The sequence below is a fragment of the Delphinapterus leucas genome, chromosome 3 (genome assembly GCF_059928025.1).
Source record: "Delphinapterus leucas isolate spDelLeu-1000000601 "Yukka" chromosome 3, BTC_Dleu_Yukka2, whole genome shotgun sequence".
NCBI classification, from domain to species: Eukaryota; Metazoa; Chordata; class Mammalia; order Artiodactyla; family Monodontidae; genus Delphinapterus; species Delphinapterus leucas.
Window position 1 is genome coordinate 33,763,151 of NC_143131.1, and position 21,585 is coordinate 33,784,735.

A 21,585-nucleotide genomic window follows, 5' to 3' on the forward strand; every position below is an offset into this window, starting at 1 on the left:
ACAAAAATTCCTGAAAAGTGGCAAAAAATGCAAAAGAAAACAAAAAACAAACCCTAGATTGTAAGGCATTACCTGTTATGGAGTATATATGATGTACCGGCACTGTACTGACACCTTGCTTCTAATTGCAGCAAAATTATCTCTGAGTAAAGAAATCTGCCCAAGACTGCCTTGTTAGGGTCAGAGGTGGGCTGTAAGACCCCATTTACTTGATCTGAAGTTCATGCTTTCCTCACTGTATCACCAGGCAGCCAAGTGAGTTTTTATCAAGTCTCATGTTCATGGATTTTCCTAATTGAACAGCCCCTCACACCCTGACCCAAGGTTTAGTCCCTCATACTGTAGAAAAATTCCAGTAAGTATGTTTATCTGATTTTTAAATCCATAAATAATTTAAAACAGCATATAAGAGGGCTGCTACAAGCCCTTTTCAGAGAGAAATATGAAAACTGTAAACAAAGGATATGGCAAAACAAAAAAGGGGAGGAGGAAAGTGGAGGGAAGGAGAAACGGGAGAAGAGACTGGGAGAACACAAATCAAGGAGAGACCAAGTGGAGGGAACAACTTAGTGAAATACTATGGGAAAAACTCAAAAAAACAAAGAAATGGAGCAGGGAAAAAGGGAGAGAAGGCAACTGACCTTAACCCTAGAGAAACTGGGATCTAGACAGAAATAAATGGAGAATAGACAAGGGAAAAAGAAAGGTGTGCAACAGATTCCTAGAAATAGATGTTTAAACCACTCCCATTCCAAAAAGTTCTGTAGGTACAATGTCCATTATGGTTAGTAGTTACTAGCCACACACAGGTGGCTGTGAACATGGAAATATGGCTAGCCTGAATTGAGATGTGCTATAAGCATAACATACACACTTGATTTCAAAGATTTAGCATGAAAAAATATTAAATATCTCATTAATATTTTATACTTACATAAAATGATAATAATGTGGATATACTGGACTAAAGAAAATATATATTAAAAATAACTTCACTTTTACTTTTAGTGTGGCTACTAGAAATTTAAAATTACATATGTGGCTCACATATATGTCTACTGCATAGTGCTACTGTAGATTTTTAAGATTGCTTTAGTACCCATTCTGGTGCCAAAGTGGAATAACAGAAATCATTGCCATTCTTACATTCATTCCCAACTTTCAGAATCCCAGTTGTCAAGAGATTCGGAACTACATATCTAGATCTCAACCTGACTGTGACAGGAACCATGAGTTCAAACAGGACAAAAACCTCTACTAATTGTTTTTAACAGTTAAATCTAGGCAAGTGGTAAGACGTATTATTATTAGGGTTGGGTGAAGAATGATGACATAAAACTGGGAAATTTAATAGAGGGAGTGAAACCAGGAGATGCCATTTGCAACTGTGGAACAACTCTAGGTCTTAAAAACTTGGTATTATCTGACTAGCACACTGAAGAAATTATTTGAAGACTTGCATTACATTGATAAAAATGAAAATATACACAGGGATATTTTTTTAAACATCTTTATTGGAGTATAATTGCTTTACAATGGTGTTAGTTTCTGCTTTATAACAAAGTGAATCAGTTATACATATACATGTGTTCCCATATCTCTTCCCTCTTGCGTCTCCCTCCCTCCCACCCTCCCTATTCCACCCCTCTAGGTGGTCACAAACCACCGAGCTGATCTCCCTGTGCTATGAGGCTGCTTCCCACTAGCTATCTATTTTACGTTTGGTAGTGTATATATGTCCATGGCACTCTCTCACTTTGTCACAGCTTCCCCTTCCCCCCTCCCTGTATCCTCAAGTCCACTCTCTAGTAGGTCTGCGTCACAGGGATATTTCTGAAAACCCCTTCACAAGCACTCATTCAGTGTTTTTGAAAGTTGTTTTTAAAAAAATCACTTTGTCATCCCTCATACAAAATAATTTTCTCATCTGTTATATAAAAATAAAATGCCAGAATATTTCAAAGTTTCACTAAGAAAAAATAAATGCATATCTATGTTTCCCTAACTATGAAAAGAAAAAAAACTAATCTATTTTGTAAATATTTATCACACAACACCATACTGAAAAAAACAACTTGGTTACATAGTGACTATATTCTTATCCCCTTCTATTTCTATGAAATAAAATCAAATCCAAGCCACAGTCTAACTACCAGGTAGCAGAGAATTAAACATTTTGGAAGGATTAAAACAGTGCCGCTCAAACTTTAATGTACACCCAAATTCACCTGAGATATTCATTAAAATGTAGATTCTCGCTCAGTAGGTCTGGGGTGGGGTCAAAAACTGTACATGTCAAACAAGCTCCAAGGTGACACCAATGCTGCTGGTATATGGATCACACTTTGAGTAGTAAGGGGTTATAACAAACAATTATTCCTACATTTAAAATGTACAACAGGGAACTATACTCAGTATTTTGTAATAGCCTATAAGGGAAAAGAATCTGAAAAAGAATACATATATATGTGTATGCATATATATGTAATCTGAACCACTGTGCTGCACACCTGAAACATGACATTATAAATCAACTCTACTTCAACAAAATTTTAAAAATAAAAAAATAAAATAAAATGTATAACAGTTTATATTTAGTAAACTAAAAAGGGAAACAAATTTTCCCAAAGAAGGCATTTTGCTCTCTATTTATGGCATCACCTCAAATAACGGCATTTTAGTGTTTCCAAGAGTTGGCTGTCCAGCGTTACCAGGCTCAAAAGCACACCAATCCATCTATCAAACTTGGGAATTCTTGGCTGCTGACAGAGATCAAGTCAATATTTATCTGGGACAAGGGCCCCTACATTTATCTTGAGCTCTAATTGAGATCCAGATAATGGGAATAGAGTATTAGGGAAAGAGAGAGGAAGTTGTAATACTTCTCTGGAAATTATTACACCTATGAAAAGCAACACACACGTACTTATGTACAAACATACTTATCCTATAGTATCACATAAAAATGAATATAAAAAGGCAAAAGAAATACATCATTCTGTGAATAATAGTGGAGATTGAATTATGGACTTCTCAGTGTTTTTTTTACTTTATTCGCTTCTGAACCTACCAAATTTTTTACAAGTATATAATGCTTCCCATTATTCAAATATACTTTTAAATTTAAAAACATATGACAAAAATCCATGAGAAGCAGCAGAGGAAAGCACTAATACTGAAGGAATACTCAAGAATTTCTTGTTAATGGTGGTTAAGAAGCATCTAAAAAGTACAATAAGGAAAAAAGAATTTAAGATGGTAATACAAAGAATGAAGTTACTTACCTTAGTAAAGTTATTCAGATGGCCTAGCTTTCTCATATTTGATACTCCTTGCAATTTGGCCACATTTTGGAGAATCTCCCTTAAGTTATCAGAAGGTTCTAGAACAGACAAAAGAAATTTAACATAATTTTAAAAGAGTATTTTCTTAACCAAACACACAAACCGTGTAGTATTAAAACTTCACAACTTTGGCTCTTGGCTTCTTTAAAGTCTTACACTCTCTCTGAAATCTATCTACTTAGGAGACTTCAAAGTCCATGTGGATGACTCACTGAATGACCTTCACATCTCTACTCCACTTATACCTATGGTGCAACTCTGTGTATCATCACCTGGAATTATTCAACCACTCATTCTTAAATTTCAACCCCAACCCCAAGCACAACTTTCACTTCTGGCCACAATGTACTGACACAATAGTAACAGGCACCAAAAATACTGTCCTATTTGAATCAACCAAAAAACTGAACAAAACATACAAAATGATAGTTCAAGACACTGGACATCAAGAAGTAAAGAAAAATAATCCCTGAGAAATGAGAAATAAACAAGCATGCTCTACAACTGCCCCAGCTTACTGTCTTTAGAGAGTTTCCAGGCCTTGGTGCTGAGAGGAGAAACCCAGACAAACTGTCTGAGTTGAAGAGACAGAGCTCAGAGTCCCAGTAGACCAAAAAGTGTTACAGAAGAGAGCACTGCACAGAGAGAGAACGCTGGACACCTGCAAAGGGATCCCTTACGTAGTCAATATAGCAATGATTGGTGCATGTTTGTGAGGAAATTACCACTCGAAAGAATTAAAGGGATGAGTACCTTGTGTTCACACAGGGCAGGGAGCAGTGCTTGTTCCTAATGTCCATATTGAAAACCTTAATAGTGCATGGGGCATTGGTTACAGTATTCAGAAAAGTCTTGGCTTAGTGGTGGGGAACAATCAGATATAGACTAAACATTTCTTTGATCCCACCTAACAAATCTCCAAAGCAAGACTTGAAAGAATTAAACTGTTTCCAAGTGACTAAAATGTGTCTCAGACCAAAGCTCAAGAAGAATCATAAGAACAGAAAAAATAGGGAACACCTAATGAAGCAAAATTTACAATGATTAGCATCCAAATATCATCAGACATACAAAGAAGCAAAGTCATACTATGACTCATAGTAAGCAGAAAAATTAATCAACTGAAAATGACCCAAAACTGAACTGTTAGAATCAGCAGAAAAGGACATTAAAACAGTTTTTATAACTGTATTCTATATGTTCAAAAACTTAGGGAGAGGCATGAAAAGTGTAAAAAGCACTCAAATTGAATTTCTGGAGATGAAAACTACAATGTCTCAGATGTAAATATACTGGATGGGAATAAAAGCATAACGGCTTTTATAGAAAGTAAGAATTGTGAATTTGAAGACAAAGCAATAAAAACTAACCAAAATGTAACACAAAGGGAACAAAAAATAAATGAAAAGACTATCAGTGAACTACGGAGCTTCAAGCAGCCTAACACAATTACAATATGTGTAACTGGAGTCCTCAAAGGAAAAAATTAGGCGATAGAAGAATTGAGGAAATAATAGATGAAAACTTTCCAAATTTGATCAAAATAAGCCAATAAATCCAAGAAGCTCAATCAACCCCAAGCACAAGAAACAGGACCAAAACTAGACCAAGGCACATCATAATCAAATTGCTCAAAACCACTGGTAGAGAAAAGTCTTAAAAGCCACCAGATAAAAAAAGACAAGTTACATACAGAGGAATAAGAAGAATGACAAATTTCTCGTGGAAAACAGGCAAATGAGAAGACAGTGAAGCAACATCTTTAAAATACTGAAAGAGGGACTTCCCTGGTGGTCTAGTGGTTAAGAATCCGCCTTCCAATGCAGGGGACATGGGTTCGATCCCTGGTCCCTGGGTTCCCTGGGGAACTAAGATGCCACAGGGCAACTAAGCCTGCACACTCTAGAGCCCATGCACCACAAGTAGAGAGCCCTGTGCACCGCAACTAGATAGAAGACCATGCACCGCAACGAAGAGCCCGCACACCACAACTAGAGAGCCCACGGACTCTACAGCCCGCACGCCACAACTACAGGGAAGCCTGAAGCCTGCATGCGATGAAGATCCCACGTGCTGCAACTAAGACTCAATGCAGCAGGTATAAATAAATAATTTTTTTTAAAAAAGGCTCATCTATATAACACGGCACTATGCAGTGATTAATGACCTGTGTGAGATTATTTCAAAAAAAAAATACTGAAAGAAAAAAAAAAAAGCTTTTAAAATGTAAAAACCATTCTTAGCTCACTTGTTTTACAAAAACAGGCCAAAGCCAGAAATTGCCCTGCGGTTGGTAGTCTGCCAACCCCTGGAATAGAGTGTCAATATTCCTGAAGCTATTTTTCTATTAATATATTCAGCATCCTACTTGCTTTAAACAAAAGCACAATCTAAAGAAGAAAAAAAACCTGTTACATTACGGGTATTTTAGTTTAAGAGCCATTATGCCTTCCTTTGAGATATTTAGATGTTAACACAGAACTAAGAGGCTATTTGTTTTGAATCAGTCTTTTCCTCAGCAAATGAAACTGGTCACATTGTTCTATAAATTTACCTTGCATCTGCCTACATTCCGCCATTCTATTATACTCAGTGTAAGCCGTGACAACCATAAATTGGCTAGTGTCAAACCACTAAGCATATTACATAACCCAGTTGTTTCCAATCACTTTGAAATTACTACATACTCAGATCATTCATTTGATTTCAGAGCATTTCCTACAAATTTCGCATTTTTTTTAAACTCCAATGAAATTCTATCTACTTTTAAATGGTTTAGCATATGACTTTAAAATTAGTGACTCTTTTAGGTTGTCTTAAATATGGAATGAAAACAGCTCACCATTGGGTGGGATCAGAGCTCATTAAAAAAACTGCAAGGGACCATGAATAGATCACTGCTAGTACTCAGTAATATCTTTTTGTTATAAATGGTATCTGTTTGGAGACACTGAGGAAGAAAAATTATGAGTAAGCCAATGATTTTTAAATGATTTAACTATACTTGCGAACTTAATACAATTTTTATAACAACCCTTACAGTAATTCAGAACCTACAGTAGTTTGCAAAACCAGAGTTAAGGATCTATAAAGCCAGTATGAAATCTACCTAATGGAAATATATAACCTAACCATTTTACATCAATTTATAATTAAATTGTCAGGCATCAAACAGTTTCGCTAACGTGAGGACACAGTTACTACTATGCAATGTGATAGGACTAATAGTTAAGATGATTAGTCTGAAGATATATTCTTCACAAAGGCTTGCATATTTCTAATTATTGCCTATTTTCTAAGTACAAACTGATTGCAGACATTTTTGAAAAGCCACAATTTTGTGACAAAAATAAAATCTCGAGTCTGAGTTCATTCATTCAGAAACATTAATTGAACACCTATATGGTCAGGTACTGTTTTAGGTACTGGGAAAATACATCAATGAGCAAGACAGATCGTTCCTTACTGGACCTTACATACAAATGGAAGAAAACTGATAAACAACAACAACAAAAACCCCTATGCACACAATATGAAAACTGACAGATGGTGAGAAGCCAATATTGGGTCAAATCTTTGCCTGATGAATAATGACATATAATGAACCTAACATACAATGCAGGTGTTGTTGTCAATCCAAATCAAAATGAATCAGCCTTTCTTCTTCTTTGCCCTCTTTACCCCTTTCTCTTTTATATAATTAATTACCAGGAACACCCAACTAGAATTGTAATATGGAAGAATTTCAAAGTTTCTTCATAATATATTTCCTGAAAGACAGAACATGTTTCCTCCCAGAAACTATGTTACTTCCTAGACCAATTCAAAAATAGTATTCAGGGCCATCTTAGACATGAAATACTATGTAATCCTCATGTGCTACAATGTTCCTATGAGGAACTCTAACTTGAAATATTAGGGTAAAGTTCCCCTGGTAATGAAATAAGAAGTCCCTGGTTTCTTCCTTACATGCTAGATTAGGAGTATACAAACTTTTTAATTAAAAAAGGCCCAGACAGTAAGTATTTTATGCCATAAACTCTCTTTTTCTGTTGTAACCTCAACTCTGTTGTAACCAAGAAAGCAATAGTAGAAAATACATAACTAAATGAATGTGGCTATGTTTCAGTAAAACAGACCTGGCCTCATGAGTTGTAGATTGCCAACTCCTATGCTAGACAGTCAGAACTTAAACTATATGAGCAAGCTGAGATCAGTGTGCTTTTTATTGGCTGGGGGCGGGGACGGGGAGAGAGACTTTGGGGACAGGGGAGAGGCTTTAAGGAGAGGTTTACCTCTCTTTATTTCTTCCTATTCTCACTTAATGTTTGCAGTTCAGCCTCTCCAAAACTGTGCTATGTGAGAAGTATTGATATAAAGCACAAATGAGATAATCCACTAGGATTTCTCTGAAGCCCAGTAGTTTAGCCCAGAGCTGCATTAAGGGAAAAAAGCAGGGGGTGGGGGGGCGGGGGATGTGGCTAGGAAAAAGAGAAAAAAAAGTTGTGGCTAGCTGGCTATGATGGCCAACCATTCAAATGCGAGGAAGCAAAACACAAAAGAACTGCTAAAATTACAGTTGCTCTTTTCCTCTTATTGTGTAACTTGTAAGTCCTATGAGTGTTCCCAATGACTCTTTCTGGAGGTAATGGAATAACTATAGTCAATATCCAGCAATTTAATATTATATAAGCACATACATGTATATATAGATACATATATACATACAGAAAACCACCAAGAGAAAACTACAGTAAAGAAACCTTTCATCTATATCTCTATACATCTACAGACATATACACACATACATAAATATATTCTTTCCCCCTTTAGCTTAATTCTCCATGTATGTGCACATATGCACACGCACACACGTATATGTATATATGTGAGTAAACATGCATTTATTTTAAAATGTTTTCAATATATACTGCTTTGTAACATGCTGCAATAAATCATATTAATAGCTTTACCTGTCAAAAAATATACAACATAAAATTGATTTTTAAATAGTTAGTTTCAAGTACACATAGTAAATTAATGACCAAAAACTACTCGCATACATCTATTTGGGAATAATAGAAAGAACTCTGAAATAAAAAAGAACTGGATTCAAATCTAGCTTAATCACCTACAAACCATGTAACCTTAGACTAAGTCACTAAACCTGACAGGCATCCATTTTCTCATACCTATAGTGAATATACTAATTACCTAACCTAGAAGGCATTGTTACAAGGTGTTAGGTGCAACTTACTTAGCACAGTGCCTAGCCCAGAAGAGATATTCAATAAATAGTAGCAACTATAATTAAAATTAGTTATTATTTGCTTAGCAAAAACAATTTTTATGGATCAATCATGTGAAAGTTATGTGGCTAGCCCAGGCAAATGCTTAATTCACATATCTAAATTAATGAATTTTGGTTACATGTTTTAGTGCATTACTTTTATTTTTTTAATAAATTTACTTTATTTATTTATTTTTGGCTGCATTGGGTCTGTTGCTGTGCATGGGCTTTCTCTAGTTGCAGCACGCAGGGGCTACTCTTGGTTGCGGTGCGCAGGCTTCTCATTGCGGTGGCTTCTCGTTGTGTAGCGCGGGCTCTAGGCATGCGGGCTTCAGTAGTTGTGGCTTGTGGGCTCTAGAGTGCAGGCTCAGTAGTTCTGGCGCACGGGCTTAGTTGCTCCGCAGCATGTGGGATCTTCCCAGACCAGAGATTGAACCCGTGTCCCCTGCATTGGCAGGAGGATTCTTAACCACTGTGCCACCAGGGAAGTCCCGTGCATTACTTTTATGATCCATGATCTGCTCATTTTTGAAGTAAAACTTTTATTGTCTTATTTGCCTTCTTGAAAATGTCAGAGGAATTAGGAGTGGGAGCACAGTTGAGCAATATTTTCTGTGATTTATTTGTGAATATACGTGAACAAATGCTAATAAGCAAAAAGCTAGAAAAGTTGGGTGCATAAGAATTTAATAAAATTAAACACGACTACATAAATTGGATATGTATTTAATTATATATTTAATATTATCTATGATTACTGTGAGCAGACATAAAGGATTAGAAGTACATGGCAGGGCTTCCCTGGTGGCACAGTGGTTGAGAGTCTGCCTGCCGATGCAGGGGACACGGGTTCGTGCCCCAGTCCGGGAAGATCCCACATGCCGCGGAGCGGCTGGGCCTGTGACCAATGGCCGCTGAGCCTGTGCGTCCGGAGCCTGTGCTCCGCAACGGGAGAGGCCACAACAGTGAGAGGCCCGCGTACTGCAAAATAAAAAGTATATGGCATAACTACAGTTGGTATTACCTCTGTAAAAGCCAGCAGCAAATCTGTCTCCTCTACCAGCCAAGGACACTGGGAGTACACCTTCTCACCATTACCCACAGGTCCAAAAGTTGAGGAAGCATCGCTTCAAACTCTCTAACATTTCCTGAAATTCTAACAATTATTAATATCAAAGAGTTATATAATTTAGGAGGGAAAGGATCTATCCCAATGATAGCATCCTGGAAAAAGGGCCTTCCTTTTACCTATAATGCAGAGGAACTCAAAACTTCCTAAGAGAGCCTATTCCATCTTTGATAGAGTAGTCGAATATTGTCTCTTATACTGATGCCAAACTCTGTCCCTTTGTAATTTTCATCGACTTGCTCTGGATTAACAATCTGGAATGCAAAACAAGTATTATCTACCCTCACATACTGAAAATAATAATTTTTCCTCTCAAACAACTGTAGCAGATAACCTTTTTAATCATTGGTATATTTTAAATATGAATACTGTAGTAGAGATAGGCAAGGAAAACCTATCAATTACTACTGCAAGTAAATCAGTTTAGTTATAACTTTTTTGTGTGTGTGGTACGCGGGCCTCTCACTATTGTGGCCTCTCCCGTTGCGGAGCACAGGCTCCGGACGCGCGGGCTCAGTGGCCACGGCTCACGGGCCGAGCCGATCCACGGCATGTGGGATCCTCCCAGACCGGGGCACGAACCCATGTCCCCTGCCTCGGCAGACGGACTCTCAACCACTGCGCCACCAGGGAAGCCCTTCTAACTTTCTTAAATGTTAGGTTTATTATACTAAAAATTGAACACTTTCGTAGGGCTACTTTAGAAGAATGATGGACATGAAGCACCTCTTGAGAGTGAATGATGCGTACAGAGGCAAGACTACACAGACAGCAAGATGGCACTAGGTTTCTTCAGCCTGGCATGCCCTTTGTTTCCCTACCCAATTTGGAGGAAATCCTCACTCTTCAGAAGTCTTACTCAGATGTGTAAAGGTTTTCCTTAACCTACAAGCTCCCTTCTTTATGTTCTCATGATACATTCTTCATACCACTATTGCAGCAGTTATGACAGAACACATATCTCAACTGCCTAGGTTCTAACTTATACCTATTGTGCCAGTGTAATTATTAGTACCACCTCCTTTCACTCCCCAAAGTATCCCAGGTTGTATTATAAATGACATGACCACCATAAGAGTAGACAGTTAAAATTCAACGACTGTTTGTAAAATTTTCTTACAACTAGATCTCTTCTCTATCTCCTTTTCCCAGAGGCTGGAAGAGAACAGTTTTGTTTGGGTTCCTGTTCCAGTTTCCTACTCTTATCAATACAATTTTGTAAGAAGAGGTTAAGGCAGCTTCCGCTGATCTGCAACATTTTAAGATTGTCTTCCCAGTGACCCAGGGGTTCAGGTCTCTTTTCCTCCACTTCAATTTTGGATTTAAAATTACCTCATTTTATACATTCCTCTTTCTATTTTTACAAAAATATGTCTTTTTTTCTATAATCCCAAAGAATTGCTCATTTTGAATGATTTCAAGGGAAAAAGATAAAAGCACTAATGGGGGTGGCAGAAATGTCCTCCTTGAGGCTTCTCATTTGTACCTTTGACTGGATAAATTAAACAAGTGACATCTACCAGTTCACTGATGTGATCATTTAAAAATTATATGAACAAAACCATGTCTTTATTTGCTTTATTACAAGCATGTCATTATATAACTGTAAGATACAGACCAGGTCTGACCTAGGCATAAAACATTAAAAATAAAGTCAGCTGGAAATAGTTAATAATTCACTTGAACAGAACTTCAATTAAAAGTTGTATGGATATATAATATCAATAATTAGAATACTGTCTATAATCTTTATTTCAAATCATTATTTTGAATAAATCGCAAAATAAATTGATATAAATGGCTTAAAATACTTTTAAGTTTCAAATGACAGAATATTCCTCCCAATTTTCCTTAAATATTTTCTGTAAAGAATAAAATAACAATGACATTATATAGTGGGGACAGTAGAGTGGGAACACAGGTTTCCCCTCTAGATTGTATTTAGTCATTTTATTACTTATATAACTGAAAGTACAAATGTCTCCTACAATGTATAGTTTTGATCTATCCTGGGAGTAGCTTTATATTTAGATTCCTAAGTTTTATTCAACTGTACATTTCAGGGCTCACCAGAAGCCATATACTGTGCCAACTGCTTAGGTGAGGAATATTAATAAATACAAGATACGGTCTCAGCCCTGGAGATCAAAATTAAATGGGAATAGAGGTATATATAACACTTCATAGTAATAATATGGGAATAAGATAAAAGGAGGGTGTTTGATAGAGACTTCACTTAGACTGTATGACAAATGAAGACAGGAAAACTGTCTTGTTCACACATGCATCCCTGGCCCGGAAACAATGCCAGGCACATGGTGGGTGCTCAATAAACACTGGGTAAGAAAGACTGAGCAGAAGAGTGAGACAGTTATTTGGGGATGGATTGACATGGGAACTGATTCTTGACTATAAGCAATAAGTTTTCTAGGCATATACAACAGGAAAAAGCAGAATGTACACAACAAGTAAACATGAAAAAAATATGGTATTTTCTCAAGGAACGGCAAGAAATTCAATAATCCCAAGAAAACAAGATGATAGGAAATATAGGAAAGTGGAGCTTCATTCCAATGGCCTTATAAGATATACTAAGAAATTTAGACATCTTTGGGCAATGGATAATTATTAAGGAAGACATTTATGCAAGTGGATGGCATGATCAACTCTGTGTTTTAGAAAGACTGTAGGGGAGAAGAAAGTCAAGTTTAAATAGAGGTTACAAAAACCTTCCATGTAAGAAACTTCATCAGTAATGGATTAGAGCTGGAAGGAAAGGTAGGAGGAGGAATCAAGGATGAATCCAGGATTCTAGATTGGATATACTGATGTATGACACTATTTACTAATAAGTAATCCTAGAGCAAGTATAGATTTAGGGGAATTTTTTTTACCATTTGTAGTAAGCATATACACCAAAAATAACAAAAAACACCTTACATGTTATACCTTAAAATGATGAGACAAAATAATTGACTATTTGGCCTGCATCGGAAACAGACTTACAGACCAGTGGTTTTCAAACCTGTGTTTCTAAGAAATACATGAATTATAAGAAATACTGATTCCAGAATCAATATGCCTGGAAAGTGACCCACATTTGTACCATTTGTAGGAGGCACCCCAGTCATTCTTATGCACACTGAAATTTGGAACATGCTATAAAGACTACCACAATGTCATGTAACTAGATTCTGATATCTCTTTGGATTTATCTGATCTGAACTTTTGAAGAACAGATAAGAGCTACTCTATGAAATATGCTTCTGTATCATTTTCAAATAAGAATACATTACAATGTGAAATAATATCCAGACACAAAAATAATAACTATTAGTACATTATATGCTACAATATACTGTACTAATATTTTTACATGAAAAATCTGTTTTAATCTCCATACGAACCATAGAAGGTAGGTGCTATTATCCTCCTCATGCTAAAAAGAGTCTTAGAGACATTAATTCACTTGCCTGAAGTCACACAAATACCAGACATGGTAATAAGATTTGAACCTAACCAATCTGACTCTAGAGTCTATCTCACTCCCCAAAATGCAATCGCCCTACAGTCTACCTCATTATACTGTTCTGCCTTTCAAAGGAGAATGTACCTTCAGTGTACACACCAGTTTGCAATTATACATTTACTTGTATGATTGGTTGACATTTTTCTCCCCATAAGTCAGCTTTGGTTCACCATTATGGTGTCATCCTAATACCTAGAATGATGTCTGACACACAGTAACCACCCCGCAAAAATTTTATTGAATGCCCCAGGTCACACTGTGAATATTAAAACACAAGAATTTACAATGGAAATACTGTCTTATGATTATAATAACAATAACTGTAGAAGAGATGTATATAAAAGAGGAGCAAATAAGAAAGATCACACTGCTTTAATGTATCTATTTTTCAAATTCTGAGGACCAAAACAAATTTACTCCCCCAAAACCTAACCATAAGTAACATCTTTCTATTGCTTTGAAAAGGAATCTCACCTTCTAAGGTAAGAACATACCTATTTAATATAATTAGCAATGTAACTGCCATGACCCATTCAAATTTGTCAAATATAAAAATTTTAAATGACAATGTCTTGAAAAGGTAGAAATTTGAGCCTGCCATTTACCTTCAGAAAATCACCTTCCTGATCTTTGTCTACACACCCCCTCCCTCCAAGCATTATATCGATATTTACATTCATACCAGCACTAGAAATCATGTCCCCAGGTTGTACTAGTTAGATAAAGAACTAAAGCCTAACTATTTACCTAATAATCTTCTAATCATTCCATCATTATCTGTTTTTAAATGGTAAGGAATTTGTGAATTTTTAAAGATTTTTCTGGTAAAGATGGCTCAGATGTTTGTGGTGGAAAATGAAGAAGAGCTGCTTGTTAGGAAAAAAAATATGAAGTGCTTTCTTAGAGTTCATCTCTTTCCCTTTTTCACAGTAAAATTAGAGATCAGTAGAATGCTTGGGCCTAGAGATAACTGTAGTACAGAACTGTAACCAAATTCACAAAGCACTTTTACTTTGTACACACGTACGAAGTATACACAAGTATATACAAAGAATACACAAAGGACATTCGCCAGGCTACAGAAAAGATTCAAAGAATCTTTGCCATGGCATTTATTTTAATGCTATTTTTCTGCAGAAAAACAGTATGAAAAGTACTGTCTGCAATTAGAACATTTTCTAATGTTAGTAAAAATAACTAAAAGCAATTACTATATAAAGATTACAATCACTGGATGTTCTGCTAAAACTTCTATGTCTTAATCTATTAAATCATTAGGTTTCCACAGTCCCCTAATTAGATATCTTTTATTGTAAGAGAAAAATTCTGTTTCTCTCTGAAACAATTCACTATGTAAATGAACCCTGTAAAAGAACTGAACAGCTGTGCCTAAAAGCTGAGGCAATTAATTGTTATATACACCCAGCCTATTAGATTTATTTACAAAGTTAGTTGTACATTTTGCTTGTACAGCTACTTTCACGTTTTTTATGAAACATGACTGTAGTTCAGATCACTTGTCTGACAGGTGGCTTCTATGAATGTAATTAAGGACTTCCCTCTTAGAAACTAATAAAGGAGCAAAGAGTACAAATACACTTTGGCTGCAAGACACAATTTGAGTGTGGGTTAGAAATCTGAAAAATGCTATTACAATGTTATTTTCTAACCTTTCCATTTGTATTCTTGGTTCTACATCTTACTGCCTAATTCCAGTACTTCCATCATTTAATTATTCACTATTTCTCATTGACCTAAGTCTCTCACTAGTTTTTACCCATCTTTTAAAAAAAAAAATGCTTTTGCCCACTGTTTCCCATTTTTTGAAGTGACATTACACCTTTCTTCTACCAAATCTCTCTGAGGCTCAAGTTAATTAATTCTTACCTCATCTTCTAAATTCTACCCATCACGTATCTAGGCCACCATTCCACTAAAGTTGTTCTCTACGAGTTTACTATTTACCCAATACAAAGGCTTTTTCTCAGCTTTTCAAACTCCCTGACTTTTCCATTAGAGAACTACTGGCCAATGCTAACCAAATTCACCTTCTCTCCCTCGGTTGCTATAATTCACTGTCTTGGTCTTCTTCATACCTATTTTTCACTGTTCCTTGTGTACTTCTCTCAAAGGTCTGCATTCCCTCCTCCTATTTTATACTCTTTAATATTACCTAAAGTTGTATCATTTGCCCTCAGGTTTCTCTTTTCACTGTCTCCATAACTCTAACAAATTCAATACAATGCCTCAAAATTTCAATTCTACATTTTATCTTCAATTAAAGAAACAAATCTCTGTTTTTATGTTTGGTGGTCTGTCTACATCGAATTCAGTATGTCCTGTGATCAAATTAATTCATCCTTTAAGGGAAAAAAAAAAAGCTTTCCAAAATTTCCTTCTTTAGGCAATAGTAATATTGTCTGAACTAGAAAATTACATTCAGGTAGTCAACAAATATCATTGAGACATCTTAGCATATGTATCTTCAGCACCTCTTCTACAGACTATATCACAACAGTATCTTATTTTTATAATACTACTAAGTTCTGAATCAGTGCCTTGCTGATATTGCCGTATTTGGCATTGTTTATGTTTTTATGGTTATATACATCAAAGAAGACACACCTCACCTAAAATTATCAAGACAAAAACATATTGACTACTCTGGAGTCCCATGCATATGGGAAACACATGATAAATTAAGCTTTTTCATGAACATTGGGCAATGGTGATCTTAATTGTGCAAAAATGCCATAATATACAATTGATCTGTGTAATTCAAGTGCAAACAAGTCCTCTAGTTACAAATTTTCTACTTGTTATTCTTCTGTACATTCCACTTGGGCATGCATAAATAGTTGCATTAACACCAATAATCAAAATCTAAAAGTAAATTTACAAATGCTGTTTGAATTTTAACCTTTAAAAGCTCTGAACTATTATTAATATAACAATATAATGCATTTCTTTGGTTATATCTTGCATGAACAGGAGGTCTGAATATGATCCACCCTAACTGCTAATATTTTTATATTTATTTATGCATTCTGATAGTGCTTTTAAACATAATTCTTTCCATACTTCTACTATACGACCTTCAGATGATCCTTCATCGGACATGCTGGGGTTAGATAGGTTTAGGAATTCAAATTTTTTTTTTATTTTAAAGGTAATATACCACAGATTTAACAATCCCAACAAGGTTAGGGGCAGTATTACATATTCACATACAGTAATATTTTTTAGATGAACATGTGAGGAGACACACTGAGATAATATAAATTCTGGTCAGGTTTTGCTGCCAAATGAGTTTAGGTCAGGTTACGTTTTGTCAGGTCACATTATTTCTGAAAAACAGCTTTCATTTTCAGAGTTTTTGGTTTTTCAAAATTGTGGATAAGAGATTGTGGGTCTGTACAATTAATATTACCAGCAGTCCAGATCCTTCATTCTTTTCTACAACAAAGTCATTGAAAGTCACTTTTTCCATTCTCCCAATGACACAAAATATGCCAATATTGAAGTATAAATTTAGATCTCCTTATTCAAGTTGGATAAAGTTTAATACGAAATAAACCATATCACTCCAGGAAAAAAAACTTGTTTGTCAGCACAGAGAATTTAACCCCCAACAAAAATCTTTTCTACCAATTCAGAATAAAGACTTATTGTTTATGATAAAAATACTATTGGAAAGAAGGACTTCTGGCCTTCAGGGCAACTACCTGGCTACTAAAGTACATCTGTGAACTACCGACATGGATACTACCTGGCAGCATGTTAGAAATGCAGACTCTTGGGCCCTCCCATACCTACCCAATCTGACTCTTCATTAAATCAACATCCCCAGGTGCTTCATTTGTACATTTATGCAGAAAACGTTAAGCTAACAGGCCTAACTGCTTTTCCTTAAAAATGTCTGCTTACCAGTTCAGTCACTGGCTTACATCTGGAAAAATACTTGCAGAGGTTTCCTACAGCCCTAACTGGTTTAAGAGTGGCTCACTGGGCCTAAACCATTTATGCAAACAATATGGTTTTTGCCAAACGTCTGCTTTCATTCTGTTAGTCTGGAATTTTGTTACCTGCCAGGCAGAGGCTGCCTACTTCTCAAGTCCTCAATAAAAACCCTGGGGCTGAGTCTCTAACAAACCTCCCTGGTGGACAATATTTCACGTGTTATCACAATTCATTGCTGGGAGAATGAAGCATGTCCTATGTGACCCCACTGGGAGAAGACACAAGACTCTTGTGCCTGGATTCCCCGAGATTTCATCCAATGTACCTTTCCTCTTTGCTAATTTTGCTTTGCATCCTTTTGCCATGAGTCTTCCTAGCAAATTACTGAGGTCGTGGGGACCTCCAAAACAAGACTAGAGCTTGAGGACCACTGCTGTAGAGCTTAAGTACATGACTTGAGGAGTGTGGGCTTACCCCAAGACAAGGAATTCATCAGCCATAAAGTCTGATACACTGAGAAGAACACTCATGCAAAAGGGGCAGAGAACAAAGAAAAGTATCTCTGGGTAAAGCTGAAAACAAAAACAAAACAAATAAAAAGAGACTTCCCTGAGATTCTAAGCCAACCACAGGTGTCTTTGGAATATATTCTTTTGCATGATCCAAAAAAAAAAAATCTCAAAATGAGAATTTTAATTTAAAGTAGCCCTTGGTGTACCATATTCCTGGGCAGCAGAAGCAAATTCAACCATCAACCACCACCTCAACCCACCCACCCACCCACCCAACTAGGTAGCCACCCTTAGTCTGAGTAACCTAAAAAATTTAAGTGCACAAGCAAAAATCATAAACACAGAAGGAAACGTGAAAACAAGCCACTATCAACAGAAACAATAAACAAAAAAATCTTAAAAGACTATAAATATTAGAAGTACCACATACATAATACAAACAATGAAATAATTATGTTTTATATATCTAAAGCAGGGAGTTTGGCAAACTTGTTCCATTAAGGGTCAGACTAAGTATTTCAGGCTTTGAAAGCTATAAGGTCTCTTTCGCAACTAAACTCAGTAGCCGTAGCACCAAAGCAGCTGTAGGCAATACTTAAATGAGCACAGCTATGTCTCAATAAAACTATTTACAAATGCAGCATCTGTAAGCCTTACTTGCAAAATTTGCAGGCCATAACTTGCAAGCTTCTGGTTTAAAGGAAAGAAAGGACTGAAAATATGATTCAAAATTTACAAACATCCAAGCAGAACTTCTTGAAATAAAAATAGCATGATTGAAATTTAAAAAACTCAATGGGGGGATAAACAGAATAAACACAGCTGTGGGGAGAACTAATGAACTGAAAGATACATCTGAAGGTATTATAACATGATCCCCAAGAAAAAAGGAGACAAAATACATGAAAACATTTAAAAAACAAGAAAGATAATGAGAAAGTCTAACATGCATTTAATAAGAATTCCTAAACAAGAAAAAATGCAGGAGATGCACTACTCAAAAAGTCAGATTGAGAATTTTTCAAAATTGTTCAAAAACATGAAAAATACTTCGAATCAGGATGCCCAATGAATTTCAAAGTAGAACAAATAACCATCTAAACACATTTTATTCAAGATGTTTCAGACCAAAGCAAAAGAAATACTACAGACTGAAAAGACAGATTATGCAGAAAGAGAAGCAATGTGATAGACATATTCAAAAAATTAAATTAAAAGTGTGTGAACCTTGTGTATGAATCCTGACTCAAAATGATATCTGTAAGACAATCAGGAAAATTTGAACACTAAATACTAGATGATATAAAGAAATCATTGTTAATTTACTTAGTTGTGCTAATAGTATTACAGTTATATATTTAAAAGTCCTTATCCCTTAGAAATACACACTGATGTATTCACAAATTAAATAATACTTGCCTAGGATTTGCTTTAAAATTATCCACAAAGGGAGGAGGAAGATATACACGAGGTAAGACTGCCCCATATGTTTACAATAGTTGAAGTAGGATAAGGCGTACATGAGGGTTCCTTATATTTTTTTCTCTGCGTATGTGTATGTTTGAAATTTTTCATAATAAAATATTTTTAATGAAAGTCTGATAATCCCAAGTGTTGACAAAAGTATGGATCAAGAGCAACTCTTACATATTGCTACTATGGTATACATATATTTTTTCATATAAGCAGTAATTCTACACCAAGTTATATAACCTAGAGTAACTTACGTATGAGTACCAGGATTCATGTACAAGACCATATATAAAATCATTGTTTATAAGAGCAAAAAATTACAACCAAATGTCCATGATTAAAAGAATGGATAAATCACTATTATTTATTTAATAGCATTTGCCTTCTGGGTTTTCACCCTAGCACTTACCAGACACTATACTAGGGTCTTTGAACAAATTTTCTCATGTAATACTTATACTTCAACTATACTATTTCTTGCTTACCTCTTCTAGTCTCACATCCTCCACTCTTCCTCTCCTCAAGCACTTTCTTTCTCTGGTTCTTTCCTATCTCTGGGCCTTTGGATCAATATTTTATGTTCCTTCTACTTGTTGAAGACTTTCCCCCTACTTCTTCACTTGGTGCCTCCCCATTAGTCCTGGATCAACTAAATATCACTGCCTCAGAGAAGTTTTCTCTGACCAACCCCCTAACCACCTATCAACTCTCTTTCACATACTCCAATTTTACATTATTCAGAGCATTTATTCATACTTAAAATTCTGTGTTCACCTGTTTACTGTCTGTGTTCTCCTTACTAGAACATAAACTCCTCAGGGGAAAGATTCAATGTTTTTCACCACTGAATCACCAGCAAAAGAACAGTACCCAGCACACAGTTAAGGTAAATAAATATCTGTCAACTATGACTGAGGGAGGCAGGAGTGAACAAATTATTACAATATTACAAGAAAGGTAACATACAATATACTATAGAAGCCCAAAGAAGGAAGATATTCCACCCAGCTGAGGAAATTAAGATTAACTTTGTAGAAAGTGTGTTTCTAGCTAGAGTGAAGAGAGTAGATTGGGAAAGGATAGCACTAGAACAGGGATAGTAGTTATGAAGCCAATGCAATCACCCAAGAAAGAAAATGAGGCCTCAAGAATGGCATGGCAACAGAAATGGAAAAAACATTTTACCAGTATTTCAGAGATAAAATCATTATTATCTGGTCACAGATTTGATGTGTAGAATAAGGACAAAGAATGAGGCTAGAATGTCTCCTGGGTGTCCTCCTGGGTGACATGGCCCCATTAAAGTCATTCTCTTAAAACCCAAATGGAAAATATAGAAAGATTTTTAGAATAGTAAGATAATTAGTTAAGTATGAAACACAGAAAGCTTGAAATACATGACTACATTGTTAAGATGTTGAGTAAGCCATGAAAAAATGGGCCTGGAGCCCTCAAGCTAAACACAAATTTGATGGTCATTTATTCAGCTAATAAAGACTTATCAAGCACATATAATGTGCTGGAGCTGTTCTAGGCTCTGGGGATACAATGGTGAACAACACAAAGTGCTTGTCCTCACAAAACTTACATTCCAGGGAGACAGACAAACAATAGTGTAATTGGCAGCAGTGACAAGGGCTACAGAAGAAAACAATATAAAAGAATAGAAAGTGGGCTTCCCTGGTGGCGCAGTGGTTGAGAGTCCGCCTGCCGATGCAGGGGACACGGGTTCATGCCCCGGTCTGGGAAGACCCCACATGCCGCGGAGCGGCTAGGCCCGTGAGCCATGGCCGCTGAGCCTGCACGTCCGGAGCCTGTGCTCCGCAACAGGAGAGGCCACAACAGTGAGAGGCACACATACCCATACCGAAAGAAAAAAAAAGAATAGAAAGTGATGCAGATGAGGGCTACTTTAGATAAGATGATCAGAGAAGGCCTCTCTGATAAAGTGATATTTGAACAGAGTTAAATAAAGTGAGGGAGCAAGCCTCCCAAGATTAGGGGAAGAATAATCTAGACAGAATGTAACAGAAGTACGAAGGCCCTAAAAAGAGAATAAGAGTAGGAATGAATAAAAAGGAGGCTGTTTTGCCAAATATAGTGAACAAAAGGAAAAGAGTTAGGAAATGACAACAGTTGTGAGGAAGCCAGGGACTAGATTATAATGGCAGTCATCACATATAGTGGTTGTATATTTTTTAGAAAAATTATCTTCTCACACATATTCCAGTACAGTGCTAAAATACAGCAAATGCTCGATGAATTCTTTTCAAATTAATGAGTGAATAAATCACTGAGTTAATGAATTCCCACTACATTTGAGTCCACCTTATATTTAACCGTTTCCT

At 36.1% G+C, this 21,585-nt stretch overlaps 1 protein-coding gene across 7 annotated transcripts in view; it reads right to left on the reverse strand.

Moving 5' to 3' along the window:
* Positions 1 to 21,585, reverse strand: part of RICTOR (RPTOR independent companion of MTOR complex 2) — a 140,487-nt gene that overhangs the window by 92,117 nt on the left and 26,785 nt on the right. For all 7 annotated transcript variants that reach the window (XR_016392628.1, XM_089908791.1, XM_022598801.3 and 4 more), the window contains exon 3: positions 3,285 to 3,382. Coding sequence is in view for 6 of the 7 variants with exons in the window: in XM_089908791.1 (XP_089764917.1) it covers positions 3,285 to 3,382 (98 nt within the window). In the remaining variant the exon portion in view is untranslated. The remainder of the gene's footprint in view (positions 1 to 3,284; positions 3,383 to 21,585) is intronic.